Genomic DNA, 17,653 nt, shown 5'->3' on the forward strand with positions numbered 1-17,653 from the left:
ATTGCTTGAGCCCAGGAGTTCAAGGTTATAGTGAGCTCTGATTGTGCCAGTGCACTCTAGCCTGAGTGACACAGCGAGACCCTATCTCAAAAAAAAAAAAAAAAATTGAATACACTGTATTTAGTATATTCTGAAAATGGGCACTCAGGAATAATTCTAATATTAGATTAAAAACTAGGCAGAGGAGAAGAGGAGTGGCCATAGACTCCCTTTTTTTAACCCCAGGAAATCATTATTTTGTTTTCTTCCAACTTTGCCCAGAATCCTTTCATAATAGGGGCAAATTCTCCAGTATACCCAAGGGTAATAGAATAAGTCAGAAACATGTATTATGTTTCCATGTCTTTGATTGCTGTCTCTAATTATAAGACAATTGTGTCATTATTTGAAAGCTTGAGGACACAGAATTTCCAACGCATCAAAGGCACTTTTTTGTTAAGGGGAATAAGCATCGTTAGCATATGCAGTACCAGTTTGCCTTTTCTTATTCTGATTCAATTTAGGGCATTTAATTTATTAGCACCTGCCAGAGTAGAAAGTAATAATCATTACCAAAATAAAGCAGTTTCATTAAACTCTTAAGACAATAAGCTGTGCTCAGAAATTAGTTTCTTAAACACACACACACACACACACACACACACACGCACAACTGTCAATTTCTGCAACTGTGATTTGATGACAGTTTTTAACTATTTAATCTTCTTTTTTTTAATCTTCTAATATTAAGACTTAATTTGAAACACCAAATAATTTTTCAGAAAACATATGTAGTTATTTTCATTATCTTTTTTATCCCCCCTACAGAAACAGGTTGAGCAGGAAGAAACTATTTACTGAGCTCCCTCTAAGGAGATGCTAGGCACTTAGAATTATTCACTTAGTCCGCAAAACAATCCTTTGTCGTGGGCAGTTTTACCCTTGGTTTGTAAATGGAGAAACTTGTACATCTGCACAAGAGAAGACACTCTGCTATGCCACCCATCTTTAAAATGTTCTGTGTAGAAGGAAGAAAAAACTTACGGAAGAAGTAGGAGAGATGGCTGGGGATGAACCCTTAAGGTCTCTCATACTAGAAGTTGGATCATTTTAAAGAGACGTGAAGGTTCATGTGCACCTAGAATAAATTATTCCCTGTCTTTACAGTTACTACAGTCTGGAGTACCTCAGAACCCCAGTGTATTATTTTTTAAATAAGATATACGTACAACTTCTGTAGCTTTATGAAGAAAAAAAAACATAGCTTACATTCCTTGAAACATTTCTGACTGCTTAGTTGAATCCTTAATAAAAATGTAAAATCACATACTTTTTGTATGTTTAACATTTCTTACAAAGGTATGGAGGTATAATTTTTACATAATAACATAATAAACCCTGTATATTTAAAGTATACAATTTGATGAGTTTTGACATATGTATACATCCTTGAAGTCATCGCCTACAAGCAATATGATACATTTCCCTCAAAAGTTCTCTTATATCCTTTGCAATCTGTTTTCCTTACATCCTCAATCTCAGGCAAGGACTGATCTGTTTTCTGTTTTCTTATATGTATAACTTTAAACAACCTACTGAGTATTAAATAGGGAACCTCGTCCCCTTGTTTGTTCGTGGGAAAGTTCTGTCCTTTTAAATACAGTAAACTATAGATGAGTCAGATTTGAAACTCAAAATCTGTAGGAGAAGACATGTGTTTATTATCTAATATTTTACCTACTCATTGTATTTATTGACTATCTATAGATTCCCTGCAGTCTAGTAGCAACTAGACCTTTAAATCAATTTTCAATGTGGGTCCTGGGCTAGTGTCATCAATATCATCTGGGAACTTGTTAGAAATGGAAATTCTTAGGTCCCATCCAAAACCTACTGAATCAGAAACTTTGGAGATAGGACCCAGCAATCTAGTTTAACAATCTCTCCAAGTGATTCTGATGTCCACTGAAGTTTGAGTACCTGTAGTTTAAGATTATTGTGCCTACTTTGCCAATTTAAAGAGTAGACCCTAGAAAGTTCTAATCTCAAGTGTTAGAGAAATATAGATTCCTGCTTTAAAACAATAACATAATTTAACATAAGCACATTTTGAGCAATCAAAGCTTAAAAAACACAAATGTAAGTTCTTATTGTTATTTTAAAAGTTTTTTATAATGGGAAAATTTACAAAAGAGATAATATTATAATGAACTCCCATATTTCCATCAGCCAATCTCAACAATTATCAACACATGATCAGTCTTGTTCCTTCTTTATCCCTATCTTCCCTCCCTGTACAATGATGTCATTTCATATGTAAATATGTCAATATGTATCAGTAAACGATAAGGACTATTTTGGCCGGGCATGGTGGCTCACGCCTGTAATCCCAGCACTTTGGAAGCTAAGGCGGGCAGATCACGAGGTCAGGAGATCGAGACCAACCTGGCTAACACGGTGAAACCCCGTCTTTACTAAAAAATACAAAAAAGTATCCGGGCCTGGGTGACAGAGCAAGACTCCATCTCAAAAAAAATGAAAGGATAAGGACTATTTTTAAAAAACTTAACCATGATACCATATCATACTTGGAAGACTAACAGTAATTCTGTAATACCAAACTACCCAGCTAATGTTCGGTTATCCCAATATGTCACATAGATAGATAGACAGAAATATACATAAATAGATATGTACATTTTCATTTGGTTGGTTCAAATCGGAATCCAATCAAGACTCATGAATTCCATTTAACTGGCTTGTCTCTTTTGTCTTTTTTACTATGTAGATTGCCTCCCTTACCTCCCCCCTCTTTTTTTTCCCCTTAAAATTTATTTGTTTTGGAAACTGAATCTTTGGTCCTGTGGAGTTCCCTGTTTTCTGGATTTTTGCTGTTTACATCCCTGTGATACATGTTCCTCTGTCCCCTTCCCCCTTAGTTTCTATGATTGGTAGTTAGATTTAGAAGTTTCATCAGATTTACATCTGTTTATTTTTTGGCAAAAGTACTTTATCTGTTTTTTTATGCTTTTAACAGGATACCCATAATATTTGGTTGTCTCTCTTTCTGTAATGTTAAGATGGATCAGTGTATTCAGCTTTTGGTAGCCTTATCCACTGGTGTGCTGGTAAATATTTAGCAACCAGCTTGGGGCAAGTTACAGGGGTCAAGGAGAGGGGATCCTGATTTGTAGCATTTCCCTGATTTGTACCAATTCCCATAATATAAATATTTCTACCATGGCTGATTTTTAACTACAAATGCCATACTAAGTGGCCTGCAAAATTGCTGAAAACTTAACAGTTGGCTCTTGTGAGCAGTCAAGCCAGCTCCAGCACACTGCTGGCTCATCCCTCCATTAGCTTTTCACCTAAGGGATTTTAGTAGCAATTGATGATACTTACCTAAATCCATTTTTTTCATTAGAGTTCTAAAATGGTGATATTCAAATTTTCTTTTCTTATTATAGGAATATTAATTAGAACAGTCCTATGAAGAAAAAAATTATCTCATCTATTTGGTACCCAGATATAGAGTTCACACAGGAAATGCAAAATAAATTCTTCTTTCCCCATTGCCCCTTTACTAAACCGGTTTTCAGAATAATGAGTTGGTTCTTTAGTATCTGCCAAAGATGACTGAGTCTTTTACACTTATTATAAATTCAAAGTTTAAAAAACATATTGATGTATGAAAACATACTTGATGTATTTCAGTCCATTGCATTTATTCTTTTCCATGCTCAAATTGTTCCACCTTTGGCTAGTGAGAGGCTCTTCATGTTGACTACTAAGCCCTTTGACACAATCCCAGTAGTCTTTGTTCATTTTCTTACTTTCTGATTTGATAAGATATTCCAAGCTTTTCTTATGCACTTTTTTCTTTAAAAATTTTTTTTAAAGTTTTACTTTCTGTGAGTACATAGTAGGTGTGTTTATCTATGGGTTACATGAGGTGTTTTGATACAGGCATGCAATGCATAATAATCACATCATTGAAAATGGAGTAGTCATCCTCTCAAGCATTCCTCCTTGTTTTACAAACAGTCCAATAACACTCTCTTAGTTATTTTTAAAAGTACAATTAAGTTATTGGCTCTAGTCACTCTGTTGTGCTATCAAATAGTAGGTCTTATTTGTTCTTTCCATCTATGTTTTTTGTACCGATTAACCATCCCCACCTCCCTCCCACTGCCCCCTTACTACCCTTTCCAGCCTCTGGTAACCATCCTTCTACTCTCTGTGTCCATGAGTTCAATTGTTTTGATATTTGGATCCCACAAGTGAGAACATGTGATGTTTGTCTTTCTGTCCCTGGCTTATTTTACTTACCATAGTGATCTCCAGTTCCATCCATGTTGTTGCAAATGACAGGATCTTATTCATTTTTAATGGCTGAATAGTACCCTATTATGTATATATACCTCATTTTCTTTATCCATTCATCTGTTGATGGACACTTAGGTTGCTTCCAAATATTATTGTGAACAGTGCTACAGCAAACACGGGAGTGCAGGTATCTCTTCTTGTGCACTTCCTATTCAAGAACTGGAATGAGCTATTTCCCTAAAGAGCACTGGTTTCTTGTAGTGAGAAATGCTATTTTGAGACCATAATCTGGGCACCAGCCTAGCTAGCTCAGTACTGTTAGCTTTGTTGTTATTTCTAGGCCTTTTTAGGGAACCGAGGGAAATACAGACTTTTTTTAAAGGGAAAATATGTTGCGAGTGCCTGCTAATATTTCCTGTTTAAATGTAGAATTATAGGTTTTAAACATTTTTTCTTTTTTTCTTTTTTTGACAGAGTCTCACTCTGTCACCCAGGCTGGAGTGCAGTGGTGCAATCTCGGCTCACTTCAAGCTCTGCTTCCTGGGTTCAAGAAATTCTCCTGCCTCAGCCACCTGAGTAGCTAGGATTACAGGTGCATACCACCACGCCTGGCTAATTTTTTGCATTTTTAGTAGAGATGGGGTTTCACTATGTTGACCAGGCTGGTCTCGAATTCCTGGCCTCATGTGATCTGCCTGCCTCTGCCTCCCAAAGTACTGGGATTATAGGCATGAGCCAGTTCACCTGGCCTAAGAAATATTATTAAAAGTACTTATAAGGCCAGCACTTTGGGAGGCCAATGCAGGAAGATTGCTTGAGGCCAGGAGTTCAAGACCAGCTTGGGCAACATAGCAAGACCCCATCTCTAAACTAAATTTAAATATTAGCCAAGCATAGTGGTGTGTGCCTATAGTCTCGCAGCTGAATCAGAAAGATCACTTGACCACAGGAGATGAAAGCTGCAGTGAGCTATGATTGCACCACTGCACGCCAGCCTGGACAACAGACAGAAACCTTGGAAAACAACAACAACAAAGTGTAGTTATTAGAAACCTATTCCTATTATAATTTAGAACATTATAAATATTTCCATGTACATGAAAGTTACTTTTCTTCTGTGGTTATTACTAGGATTCTGCTGGAAGAAGTAAGAGTGTTCACCACATATTTTCTGCTCAAGAGAATAATCATCTTAGTTTTGATCCCCTGGCCTCATTTATTCTTCGTACTGATCACTACATCATGGTAAGTGCATTCAATTAAACATTGCATATGTTACTGGATTTGGTAAATGCAGAGTCCTAAATAATATGCAGTAGTCCTCCCTTATCCGTGGTTTCACTTTCCACGGTTTCAGTTACCCAAGGTCATCCATGGTCTGAAAGTATTATATATAATAAGATATTTTGAGAGACAGAGACCATAGTCCTGTCTCTTTATTATAGAGACCTGTAACCTTTATTATAGTATATTGTTATAATTGTTCTATTTTATTATTGTTGTTGATCTACTGTGCCTAATTTATTAATTAAACTTTATCATAGGTATGTATTTATAGGAAAAAACATAATATATATAGGGTTCAGTGCTATCTGTGTTTTCAGGCATCCAGTGGGGGGGGGACTTGGAATGTATCCCCTGTGGATAAAGTGGGACTACTATGATCATATGACAAGAAAGTTGAATCTTATAAAATTAAAGTTTAGTTATTTGTCTAGAAGAATAAAATGCTTTTAAGTTGATTTGATTTGAATTTAAAGAAGCAGAGGCATGGATGAGTCATTCGGGATGCTATAAAACCAGGATAACTAAGGGAATTATAACTAAGGATATTAGTTATAATATCTAAGGGAATTATAACTAATGATGCTATAAAATCAGGATGCTATAAAATCAGGATAACTAAGGGAATTATAGGGACTATGCTAACTTGGGTTAAGGCTTTTTAAAGAATATTTCTTCCCACATCAATAATATGTGCTCAGTGTAGAAAACATGGAAAATTTAGAAATAGATAAAGTGAAATCAACCACACATCTTTCTTTTATCATACTATCCATTATAACCATTGTATTTGTCATTATGATACTCTATTTTTCACTCTTATACACACATGTATGTATATATACACACACATATACACATGTATATATGTATACACACATATATATAATTTTTTTTTTTTGGAGACAGAGTTTTGCTCTTGTTTCCCAGGCTGGAGTGCAAAGACTGATTTTTTTTTTTTTTTATGGGGTCCTCCCAAGTAGCTGAGACCAGAGGCACATGCCAATACAACCAGCTAATTTTTACATTTTTTTTGTAGAGACGGGGTCTTACTTTGTTGCCTAGGCTGGTCTTGAACTCCCAACTTCAAGCCATCCTCCTGCCTCGGCCTCCCAAAATGTTGGAATTACAGGCATGAATCACTGTGCCCAGCCTTCTCATTGCTCATTAACATCCTTTTCTTTCAGATTGAAGAACTTGCTTTAGCATTTCTTATAGGGCAGGTCTGGTGTTGATGAAATCCCTCAGCTTTTATTTGTTTGGGAAAGTCTTTATTTCTTCCTCATATTGGAAGGATATTTTTGCTGGACATAATATTGTAAGGTAAATTTATTTTCCTTCTGAATGTGTCACGCCACTTTCTCCTAGGCTTAAGGTTTCCACTGAGAAGTCTGCTGCCAGACATGTTGGAGCTTCTTTGTATGTTATTTGTTTCTTTTCTCTTGTTGCTTTTAAGATCCTTTCCTTATCATTGACCTTTGGGAATTTGGTTAGTCAATGCCATGAGGTAGTCTTATTTGGGTTAAAACTTCTTGGTGTTCTATGACCTTCTTGTACCTGAATATTGATATATTTCTTTAGGTTAAAAAAGTTCTCTATTATTATTTTTTTGAATAAACTTCCTACTCTGATCTCTCTCTGTACCTCCTCTTTAAGGCAAATAACTCTTAGATTTGTCCTGTTGAGGCTGTTTTCTAGATCTTGTAGGTGTGCTTCATTCTTTTTTTTTTTTTCCTTTTTTTCTCCTCTGACTGTGTATTTTCATATAGATGGTCTTTAAGTGCACTAATTCTTTCTTCTACTTGATCAGTTCTGCCCTTGAGAAACTCTGATGCATTTGTCAGTTTGCTAATTTAATCTTTCAGCTTCAGAATTTCTGCTTGATTTTGAAAAATTATTGTAATGTCTTCATTAAATTTCTGTGATAAGAGGCCAGGTGCGGTGGCTCACCCCTGTAATTCCAGCACTTTGGGAGGCCGATGTGGGCAGATCACGAGGTCGGGAGATTGAGACCATCTTGGCTAACACGGTGAAACCCCGTCTCTACTAAAAATACAAAAAGTAACCAGGTGTGGAGGCGGGCGCCTGTAATCCCAGCTACTCGGAAGGCTGAGGCAGGAGAATGGCATGAACCCAGGAAGCGGAGCTTGTAGTGAGCCAAGATTGTGCCACTGCACTCCAGCCTGGGCGACAGAGCAAGACTCGTCTCAAATAAATAAATAAATAAATAAATAAAATAAAATAAAAATAAATAAGTAAATAAATTTCTGTGATAGGAATCTGAATTCCATTTCTGCGTTTTCATGTAGTTCATTGAGCTTCCTCAAAATAGCTATTCTGAATTCTGTTTGAAAGTTCACATATCTCTGTCACTCCAGGAATGATCACTGGTGCCTTATTTAGTTCATTTGGTGAGGTCATGTTTTCCTGGATGTTCTTGAGGCTTGTGGATGTTTGTCAATGTCTGGGCCTTGAAGAGTTAGGTATTTATTCTAATTTTTGTAGTCTGAGCTTGTTTGTACTCATCCTCCTTGAGGAGGCTTTCCAGGTATTCAAAGACAATTGAGGGTTATGATCTAAGCCTTTGGTCACTGCAGCTGTATCTGTACGAGGGGGCGCCCCAGGCCCAGTAATGCTGCAACTCTTGCAGCCTTACATGCGCTTGATGGGCTTGGGTAAGAATTGGGAGAATTCTCTTGATTACCAGGCAGTCTTTTGTGTTCTTTCCTCACTTTTCCCCAAGCAGAAGGAGCCTCTCTCTCTCTTTGCTGGCCTGCCTGGATATGTGGTAGAGGTGACCACGGTTTGTACCGTTCTGGGTCACACCTGAATTCACCATAGTACTGGGTCTTGTCCAAGGTCTGTGGTGACTACTGCTTGGTTGATTGTTTATTCTGATGTTTATTCAAGGCCCAGGGGCTCTTTAGTCAGCAGATGGTGCATCTTGCCAGGACGTGGTCTTTCTCTTCAACACAGCAGGTTCTCTTCTGGCCCAGGCTGAGTCTAGAAATGCCATCCAGGAGTGAGGGCCTGGACTCAGGGGCTTCAGGAATCTGCCTGGTGCTTTATTTTACTGTGGCTGAGCTGGTATCCAGGTGGCAAAACAAAGTCCTCTTTACTTTTCTCTCTTCTTTCCACAAGAGGAAGGAGTCTCTCCTGGAGCTGTACTGCCTGGAGAGTTGGGGGATGGGTGACACAAGTACTCCCCTGGCCACCACAACTGGTGTCTCACAGGGTCATGTGCACTCCATTTCCACTGGCTCTGAGCCCAGCGTAGTACCCAGATTTGCCCAAGGACTGCAGTCCTTGTGACTTGACTGCCTTTCAAGTTTATTCAGGACCCCAGGGCACTTGTTTAGTCAGCTGATGCTGGAGGTAGCTGGAACTCAGGTTCCTACCACTGGGGCAGAGGATTCCCCTCTGGCAAGGGCCAGCTTAAATGCTCCCTCTGTGGGTGCTGGCAGAATTCTGCCCTGTGTTGTGTTCCCCTGTGACAGCACTGAGTTCCAACGCAAAGTCCCACGTCATTTTGCGCTCTCCCACAAGTGCCCAGATGATCTCCGCCACAGAATGGGGGAAGGGTGGTGTAGGCAATGAGGTACTGTATTGTCTAGCCTTTTTAGTGCCTCTTTCCTTGATACGATGTTAAAACCAGGTACTGTGATCACTCATCTGATTTTTGGTTCTTATGAAAGTGCTTTCTTGTGGGGATAGTTGTTCAATTTGGTGTTCTTTTTTTTTTTTTTTTTTTTTTTTGAGACGGAGTCTCGCTCTGTCACCCAGGCTGGAGTGCAGTGGCCAGATCTCAGCTCACTCCAAGGTCCGCCTCCCGGGTTTACGCCATTCTCCTGCCTCTGCCTCCTGAGTAGCTGGGACTACAGGCGCCTGCCACCTCGCCCGGCTAGTTTTTTGTATTTTTTAGTAGAGACGGGGTTTCACCATGTTAGCCAGGATGGTCTCTATCTCCTGACCTTGTGATCCGCCCGTCTCAGCCTCCCAAAGTGCTGGGATTACAGGCTTGAGCCACCGCGCCCGGCTCAATTTGGTGTTCTGAGGGGGAAGGGGTGGATGATTGCTGGAGGGTTCTATTTGGCCATCTTGCTATACCTCCTCCAAAAGGGGCTTGTTATGAATAACAATAGGTATTCCTTTTACTTTATCACTCTAGAGCTGTTTCAGGAGCCAGAGACAAAATCCAAATGTTATAATAATATGCTCCTATCGCTGCTATCACTTAGAAAATTACAAGGATTTTAGGAGCTCTGACCAGTGGGGACAAAGACCAAAATATGTATTTCTTATATCACAGTATCACAGATGCCATTTCCATTTTTGTTAATAAGGCCACTTTAAAAATCTTAACTGAAAGTGTACCCATGTATCTATTTCACATTAACATCTATTTCCCTGCAGGCCCGGGTCCTTTTTGTGCTAATTGTGCTGAGCCAGCTCACCATTCTCATCACATTTAGATGTCGAGGATACCCAGAGCTTAAAGGTTAGTTATGGTTCCTTTTATTCCTATAAGCCTTGTTCATGGAAAAACCAAACTCCATAAAATATTTTAAAGAGGTTTATTCTGAGCCAGTATGAATGACTATGGCCCAGGGAAAACACACACTCAAGAAGCCTTGAGTAAATGGTCCTGAGGCAGTTGGATTACGTTGGGATTTGTACATTTTATGGAGGCAGGAGTTATAGGAAAAGACATAGATCAATACACGGAAGGTATGCATTGCTTCGGCCCCAAAAGTTGGGATATCTTGAAGTGGGGACTCACAGGTTATACGGGGATTCAGAGATTCTTTAATTTGCAATTGGTTACAGGACTGCGGCTCAGTCTAAAACTTGTTGTCAGCAGAAAGGAATGTTTACGTTAAGATAAGGATGTTATGTCAGCCACAATATGCTGGGTGAAAAATGACCTGTTTAGCAAGATTAATGTCCTGCAGGCATTAGATCTTGTTTATAATTTGGTATCTTATTGTGACAGAGTCTGTTTTGTCAGTCTTATGATCTCTATTTTAACATTAATGATGGTCTGTTGTTGTGCCCAAACTCTAAAAGGGAGGGAGTATGACAAGGTATGTCCAACCTCCCTTTCTATCATGGCTGAGAACTCAATTTTTAAGGTTTCTTTGGGGTCCCCTTGGCCAAGAGACATCCCAAAATTAGTTCAGGGTCAAAAAAGACTTAATTTGTAAATTGATCGTTGGTAGGCATGCCAAAGATGTCAAAAGGTTTAAAACACTTGGTCAGAATAGGAATAGATGTCATCGTGAAGTCATAGTCACTCACTTAAACAGAGTGACAATTAAAAGACTTCAAAAACAATACAGAAAGTTCTGTGGCTGTAAACAAACAAAAACCTTTCAAAGCTCAGTTTTCCTAAGAAATATTTTTAAAAAAGCTAATAAGGATAATATGAAACATAGGAAATTGTCTTGATAAAATATAAAATCTTTGTTTCTTAGTTCAGTTCCCAAAAAAGTAAAGAAAAAAAACCTTCCTGAAGTGTGATTGCTCCTCCTTAGGGGAAGCCTATTTAGATAACCTGGAAGTGAAACCTGATGGAAAGATATTTAAATATAATCAGACATAGGACGAGCATGCGTCCAAGGTTATATGTATACACTATATTATAGAGGGACATAAACAAGAAAACTAGTACCTTGAGCAGGGGAATACAGGGCTTTTAGAAAAAGCATGGGAAATTTCCTGGTTATATGGACAATTCAGAAACATCAAGAAAAGCCAAGAGTACAGAATCAAGTTATATTGGAGGAAAACATTGGTCTATAAACTTTAAAGCTGCCATTCAGAAGATGCTTGAAAATTAAATTTTAAAGAAACAGATTTCAGAATTAAGTCAAAACCTCTTGTGGCTGGGCGTGGCGGCTCACATCTGTAATCTCAACACGTTGGGAGGCCGAGGTGGGCAGATCACAGGAGATCAGGAGTTTGAGACCAGCCTGGCTGACATGGTGAAACCTCGTCTCTACTAAAAATACAAAAATCAGCCAGGCATGATGGCACACACCTGTAGTCCTAGCTACTCGGGAGGCTGAGGCATGAGAATTGCTTGAACTCGGGAGGCAGAGGCTGCAGTGAGCCGAGATCACATCGCTGCACTCCAGCTTGGGCAACAGAGTGAGACTCTGTCCTTAAAAAAAAAAAAAAAAGTTCCCTTCAAATTCCAACCATCCTGATGATATAAAACTTCCATTACAGGACCCATCCTTCATAAACCTTCCACAACTTGCTTAGACCTTCCATTATGCTCCTAAACTCCTAGTCTTTGTCCTATATTTTCCCCCCTTTTATATTGGAATAACTAGTTATTTTACCGTAAGACAAAAAATTACTTAAAATTTTTTTATTCCTTTATATTGAGACCACACAAAATTCTTTCTCATATAAAAATTATTGGTTTCATATTAATACAATCTTTTTTTTGTTTTTTGTTTTTTGTGTGAGACAGAGTTTCGCTTTGTTGCCCAGGCTGGAGTGCAGTGGCGCCAATCTTGGCTCACTGCAAGCTCTGCCTCCTGGGTTCACACCATTCTCCTGCCTCAGCCTCCCAAGTAGCTGGGACTACAGGCACCTGCCACAACACCCGGCTAATTTTTTGTATTTTTAGTAGAGACGGGGTTTCACCATGTTAGCCAGGTTGGTCTTGATCTCCTGACCTCGTGATCCACCCGCATCGGCCTCTCAAAGTGCTGGGATTACAGGCATGAGCCACCGTGCCCGGCCTTAATAAAAATTTTGAATTTTTAGTAACCTTAAGCTTTAAGTTACTCAGGAGGTAAGTAATTTTGAACTGTTATATATTAACATCTTATGAATATATAGTTTATAATCTCTAAAACAATTTTTTTATGGAACAATTTTTGAATGTGGAATTTACTATTTACTAATAGTATGTTTTGCCTTTCTATACAATTTAAGAAACCAAGAACAAACTTATACTAATGTTTAGCAATTTATGTTTCAGCATTTTATCTTACTTAGAAATGACTCAGACATTTCATGAGTATTTATTAATTAATTTAATATAATGTAACTTTAGGATTTAAAAATCACATGAAAAGTTCATTTATAAATTTATAACATTTACATTCATCTAATTTATTTTTTAACTACACATAGATTACTTATGAAAGCTAAGATATTAGATAGAGTTAGTCATTATGTCAGGGTATCTTTCTGTTAATCATTTTTACAGCATGTGAATTTCAGGTGTTCACCTAAGTAAAAATCTTAAAGCTGACTATATAAATATTTTGCCAAAAATTGAAGACAGCTATTTTCATTAAATCAACTATATTAGTTTTACTTATCAAAGACTTACATAAAGATCATTCTGATTTTAGGCTGAATATATAGTTTTATAACCTTTTGGTCAAATCCTGGCAGCTTAAAACATCTAGCACAGACAAATGCAAAACTATCTGATCAGTAAACCCAGGCAAAAATGTATGCTGACAATTCTGAAGACATTTCTATTTTTATCAACAAATTTAAAGTCAGGTTATTTATGAAAGATTTACTTAAGTCACATGAACTTGCAGGCATTTGAGTTAATCACTATATTTTGATAGAAAAATATACACATATAACATACTGATATTAAAAAAAATAAAAGCATATAGACTATCAAAAATAAAGACCTTACAGGAAGACCTTACTACAGTTTTTAACCTTAAAAATCGAGTCATTTTTTAGTAATCATCAGTCTTCACGCCTAATGGGAACATATTATTAAAACCCATTAATTCAGGTCAGGTGCAGTGGCTCATGCCTGTAATCCCAGTACTTTGGGAGGCTGAGGTGGGTGGATCACTTGAGGTCAGGAGTTCAAGAGCACCCTGGCCAACTTGGTGAAACCTTTACTCTACTAAAATTACAAAAAATAGCCAGGCATGGAAGGCGGAGCTTGCAGTGAGCCAAGATCACACCACTGCACTCCAGCCTGGGTGACAGAACAAGACCCTGTCAAAAAAGAAAAAAAATTAAAAAAAATAGCCGGGTATGGTGGCACATGCCTGTAATCCCAGCTACTCAGGAGACTGAGGCAGGAGAATCACTTGAACTGGGGAGGCAGAGGTTGCAGTGAGCCAAGATTGCGCCACTGCACTCCAGCCTGGGCAAAAGAGTGGGACTCTGTCTCAAAAAACAAAACAAAACAAAACAAAAAACAAAACAACCCATTAATTCTTTCTTCAAATGTTTCTTTTCCTTTTGAAAGGTCACCAGTGCCATGTCAGTATCACCTCTCTGGATTCCTGAATAGACTCCTAATTCCTCCTCCTATATCCAGTCTCTCTATCTAATTCATCCTCTTAATTATTAGCCAATTATCCTCCTCATGGCATCTCATCCACAGATCACTTCTGTATGCAAAAGCCTTTAGTGACTTTCCAGAACACACTGAATAAAGGTCAGACATCTCTGCAAGACATTAAAAATCTTCCACAATCTATTCTTATTTAACTAGCCATGTCTTCAAACAGTTACCTGTATTTTAGCCTAGATACTTTTTCACCATTCACTATACATACCATGCTCATTTCTGTTTCTGTACTTTTGCTCATAGTATTATCCCTACTTTATATTTTTCTAAACTTATCTAAATCTTAGCCTCCCGTAAGGCTTACCTTAAGACCTCTTTTGTCATACCGTTTTCTCCAGCCATTCCAGGCCCTAACGGGCTTTTGCTTATCTGAATCCCTATAGTCCTTTCTCACAATTAATTCTATACTTAATTAGATAGCCACTTTGCTTTATATAACCACTTCGAATGTATATACATTTTCTCCTTAACCAGATTAAGTTCCTCAATGTAGGAACTCTTTTTTTTTTTTTTTTTGACAGTCTCGCTGTGAACCCCAAGCTGGAGTACAGTGGTATGATCTCAGCTGACTGCAATCTCTGCCACCTGGCTTCTCAATCAATTCTCTTGCCTCAGCCTCCCAAGTAGCTGGTACTACAGACATGCACCACCACACCCAGCGAATTTTTGAATTTTTTTTTTTTAAGTAGAGACGGGGTTTCACCATGTTGGCTAGGCTGGTCTCGAACTCTTGACCTCAGGTGGATCCGCCCACCTCAGACTACCAAAGAGCTGGGATTACAGGTGTGAGCCATTGTGCCCATCTTCAGTGTAGGCACTCTTGCTTCCTAATTATCTTCTGTTTCCCACAGCCCCCAGCATCGAATTTGTGCATAATAGACAATAAATACTTGTTGGATCAAATTTTCCTGATTCCTTCTTAATTTGGATGAAATCCCTGGGATCAAGGACTGATGATAGAGAAGGGGAGTACTGTAGTAGTGATTAAACAGTAACATGATTAACTGAATAGGTACAGTACGCATCCTACGGAATGTTTTTCTGCTTATATTTATTTTAAAAATTCTATGAAAAAGTTCAAGAAGCATTATTATACATGTGTATTTTCCTGAACATAATGTAAATAAATAAATATTTCAGGTCCCCAGCCTCTTATATGGGGCTCTCAGTATCTTTACATAGTTATTTAAATTTGAAACATATTTTACTACATTGTTTCACTTAATTCTTAAAACATTCCTGTGAGGTAGGTGCTATTGACCCCATTTTAAAGATTAGAAAACAAAGGTTTGGGGAGGTTATGTAAATTGTCCAAGGTTTCATAGCTAATAAGAGATAGAGGAGAGACTCCAAACCCAAGGCTTCTGACCCCAAGTCAGTTCTTTCCTTTAAATAAGACTTTTCAATTTTGGTTGTAACTTAGAATCCACTGGGGGAACTTCTGAAATTTCAATAGCTACAACAGCATTCTATACCAATTACATCAGAATCTCTAGGGTGGGACCTAAGCATCAGTACCTTTTAAAGCTCCCCAGATGATTCCAATGTACAGTGAAGACTGAGAAGCACGGCTCTGTCGAAAGCAGTATTTCTCAATCCTGACTGCTTAAAATCACTGAGTTGCTGCCTAAGATCTCCTTCTACCCTAGGAAAATTAAATCAGAATCTCTGGAGGGAGAGATATAAGCATGAGTATTTTCTAAAAGTTCCCCTAGGTTATTCTAATGTGCAGCCAAAATGGAGAATAATTACTTAAAATTTAAAGAATAGCTGCCTCTAAGGCTAAAGGATTTCTTAAAATAATAAATAATTATTATTCTATCTAAATATGTAGGCTAATACTTTGAGAAGTACAGACTAGAACAAAAAAGAAGCTGAGAGAGTAACACACAAAGTAGGAAAGGTCATGCATTATTAGGCTTGGCATAAAATTAAGTGTTAGGCTGAGCAAGGTTATAAGTATAAAATGAATGTGCTGGTCTTTTAACAAAGACATGACTTATTTAACTTACATTGGACTGTCTTTCATTGGGACTAGTCCTTTAAATATTTTTTACCAGTAGTATTGCTTAGTGTACACTGAGCTTCCTTTCATAGTCCTCAGCTGACTGGTTTATGATCAGCCACATGCATGGGTGACATGGCTGGCTGGGGCTGAGGATCCGTGGTACTGTAGACTGTGGCTGCAGAATGGAGCTTCTCTGAGTCAAGCCCTTACACTTGGGCTCTTTGTCACTGTATTTTAAAAGCATGCTAATTTGGAAAGTTTAGGGAAACCTTTCAATTGGAGTAAGAGGTTAGCTATGAGTTAAGAACTGTATAATGTACAGGAAAGGACTATATTTGGACAGCTATTCATCTCTATGATTAGAATGAAGATATTTTGATATTTCTTTTACTTTTGAAATACTTTGATACACCTTTTTGAAGTTTGTATTTTTGGACACTAAATTCCATAGAAAGCAGAGACTTGATCATCCTTTGAACAAACCACTATCTTTCAAACCTAGCTCTCAGGGAGGCAGAGGCGGGAGGATAGCTTGAGCCCGAGAGTTTGAGACCTGCCTGGGCAATATAGCGAGACCCCATTCTCCACAAAAAGGAAGAAAAAAAAAAAGACAAGATAAAATAGTATGCTGCTCTGGTAGGTGTGTCCATTGTTTTCGGTTATTACATATATCTATATATGTATGTATATGTATATGTACATATATGTGCACATATATGAGTTTGATATATTGTGATATATATAAGTATAACAATTATATATCTTATGATATATATAAAATGTCTCACAACTACACCATTTCTTTGAACTCTGCCTTCTGCAATTCTAAGTGAACTGTCTCACCAGGATTCCTGCCAAATTCTGAATTTAAAGTGGTGTCATCTTTATAGTTACCATCTAACAAAGGATTTGCTGAATATACGGTAGATAGCCCATGAAAGTCTTCTAGAAAATGTCATAAAGAAACTGAACTTTGCATGTGTTCACTGAATTTTTCAATTTTATGTTTTTTAGAACCTTCAGGGTTTATAAATCTGACCTCATTTTCTCTTCATGTCTTGAGCAAAATAAACATCTTCTACTATTCTGTGTTGTTGTTGACACTATATACAGTGCTGGGTAAGTAAATTAGTACAGATTGTGGGGAATTTTTGCCAAGGAATATATTAACAATTTTGACAACAGAATTAGACTCTTGAGGGTATAACAAATGGCTCTCATGGATTCTTCATAAATCATTTTCTGGGACACGGTTTTGGAAAATAAAGCTTGTGCCTAACATGTTTAAAGGACATTTAGTTAACACCAAGTTAACTTAAGGGTGCTGAGAAGACTGCTACAGAATTAGTATTTGTGTAGAAACATAATAGAAGCTGAAATAGCACCTCCTTAGAGAAACCTTTGTCTGTCTTAAAGTTTTAGTCTATATCTCATCACACATTTTATTTCCATCATTACCTTTATCAGAATTTATACTTATCTTCTGTGTTTATTATCTATTTCCTCATTAAAATATTCACTGGTAGGTGGGTACGGTGGCTCATGCCTGTAGTTCCAGCTACTCGGGGGCTGAGGAGAGAGGACTGCTTGAGCCCAGGAGGTCAAATCCAGCCTGGGCAACACAGCAAGATGCCATCTCAAAAAAAAAAAAAAAAAGTATATATATCTATCCATTGGTATTTTGCCTATTTTGCTTA

General features: G+C 37.8%; 1 protein-coding gene across 1 annotated transcript in view; it reads left to right on the plus strand.

The window, feature by feature from the left end:
* The window catches only part of TMEM62 (transmembrane protein 62), a 46,488-nt gene that overhangs the window by 23,824 nt on the left and 5,011 nt on the right, over positions 1-17,653 (plus strand). Inside the window, exons 9-11 of the mRNA XM_011941125.1 lie at positions 5,440-5,553; positions 10,006-10,090; positions 16,971-17,075. Of these exons, the coding sequence (XP_011796515.1) occupies positions 5,440-5,553; positions 10,006-10,090; positions 16,971-17,075 (304 nt within the window). The remainder of the gene's footprint in view (positions 1-5,439; positions 5,554-10,005; positions 10,091-16,970; positions 17,076-17,653) is intronic.

The sequence above is a fragment of the Colobus angolensis genome, unplaced genomic scaffold, assembly GCF_000951035.1.
Source record: "Colobus angolensis palliatus isolate OR3802 unplaced genomic scaffold, Cang.pa_1.0 Scaffold199, whole genome shotgun sequence".
NCBI lineage: Eukaryota > Metazoa > Chordata > Mammalia > Primates > Cercopithecidae > Colobus > Colobus angolensis.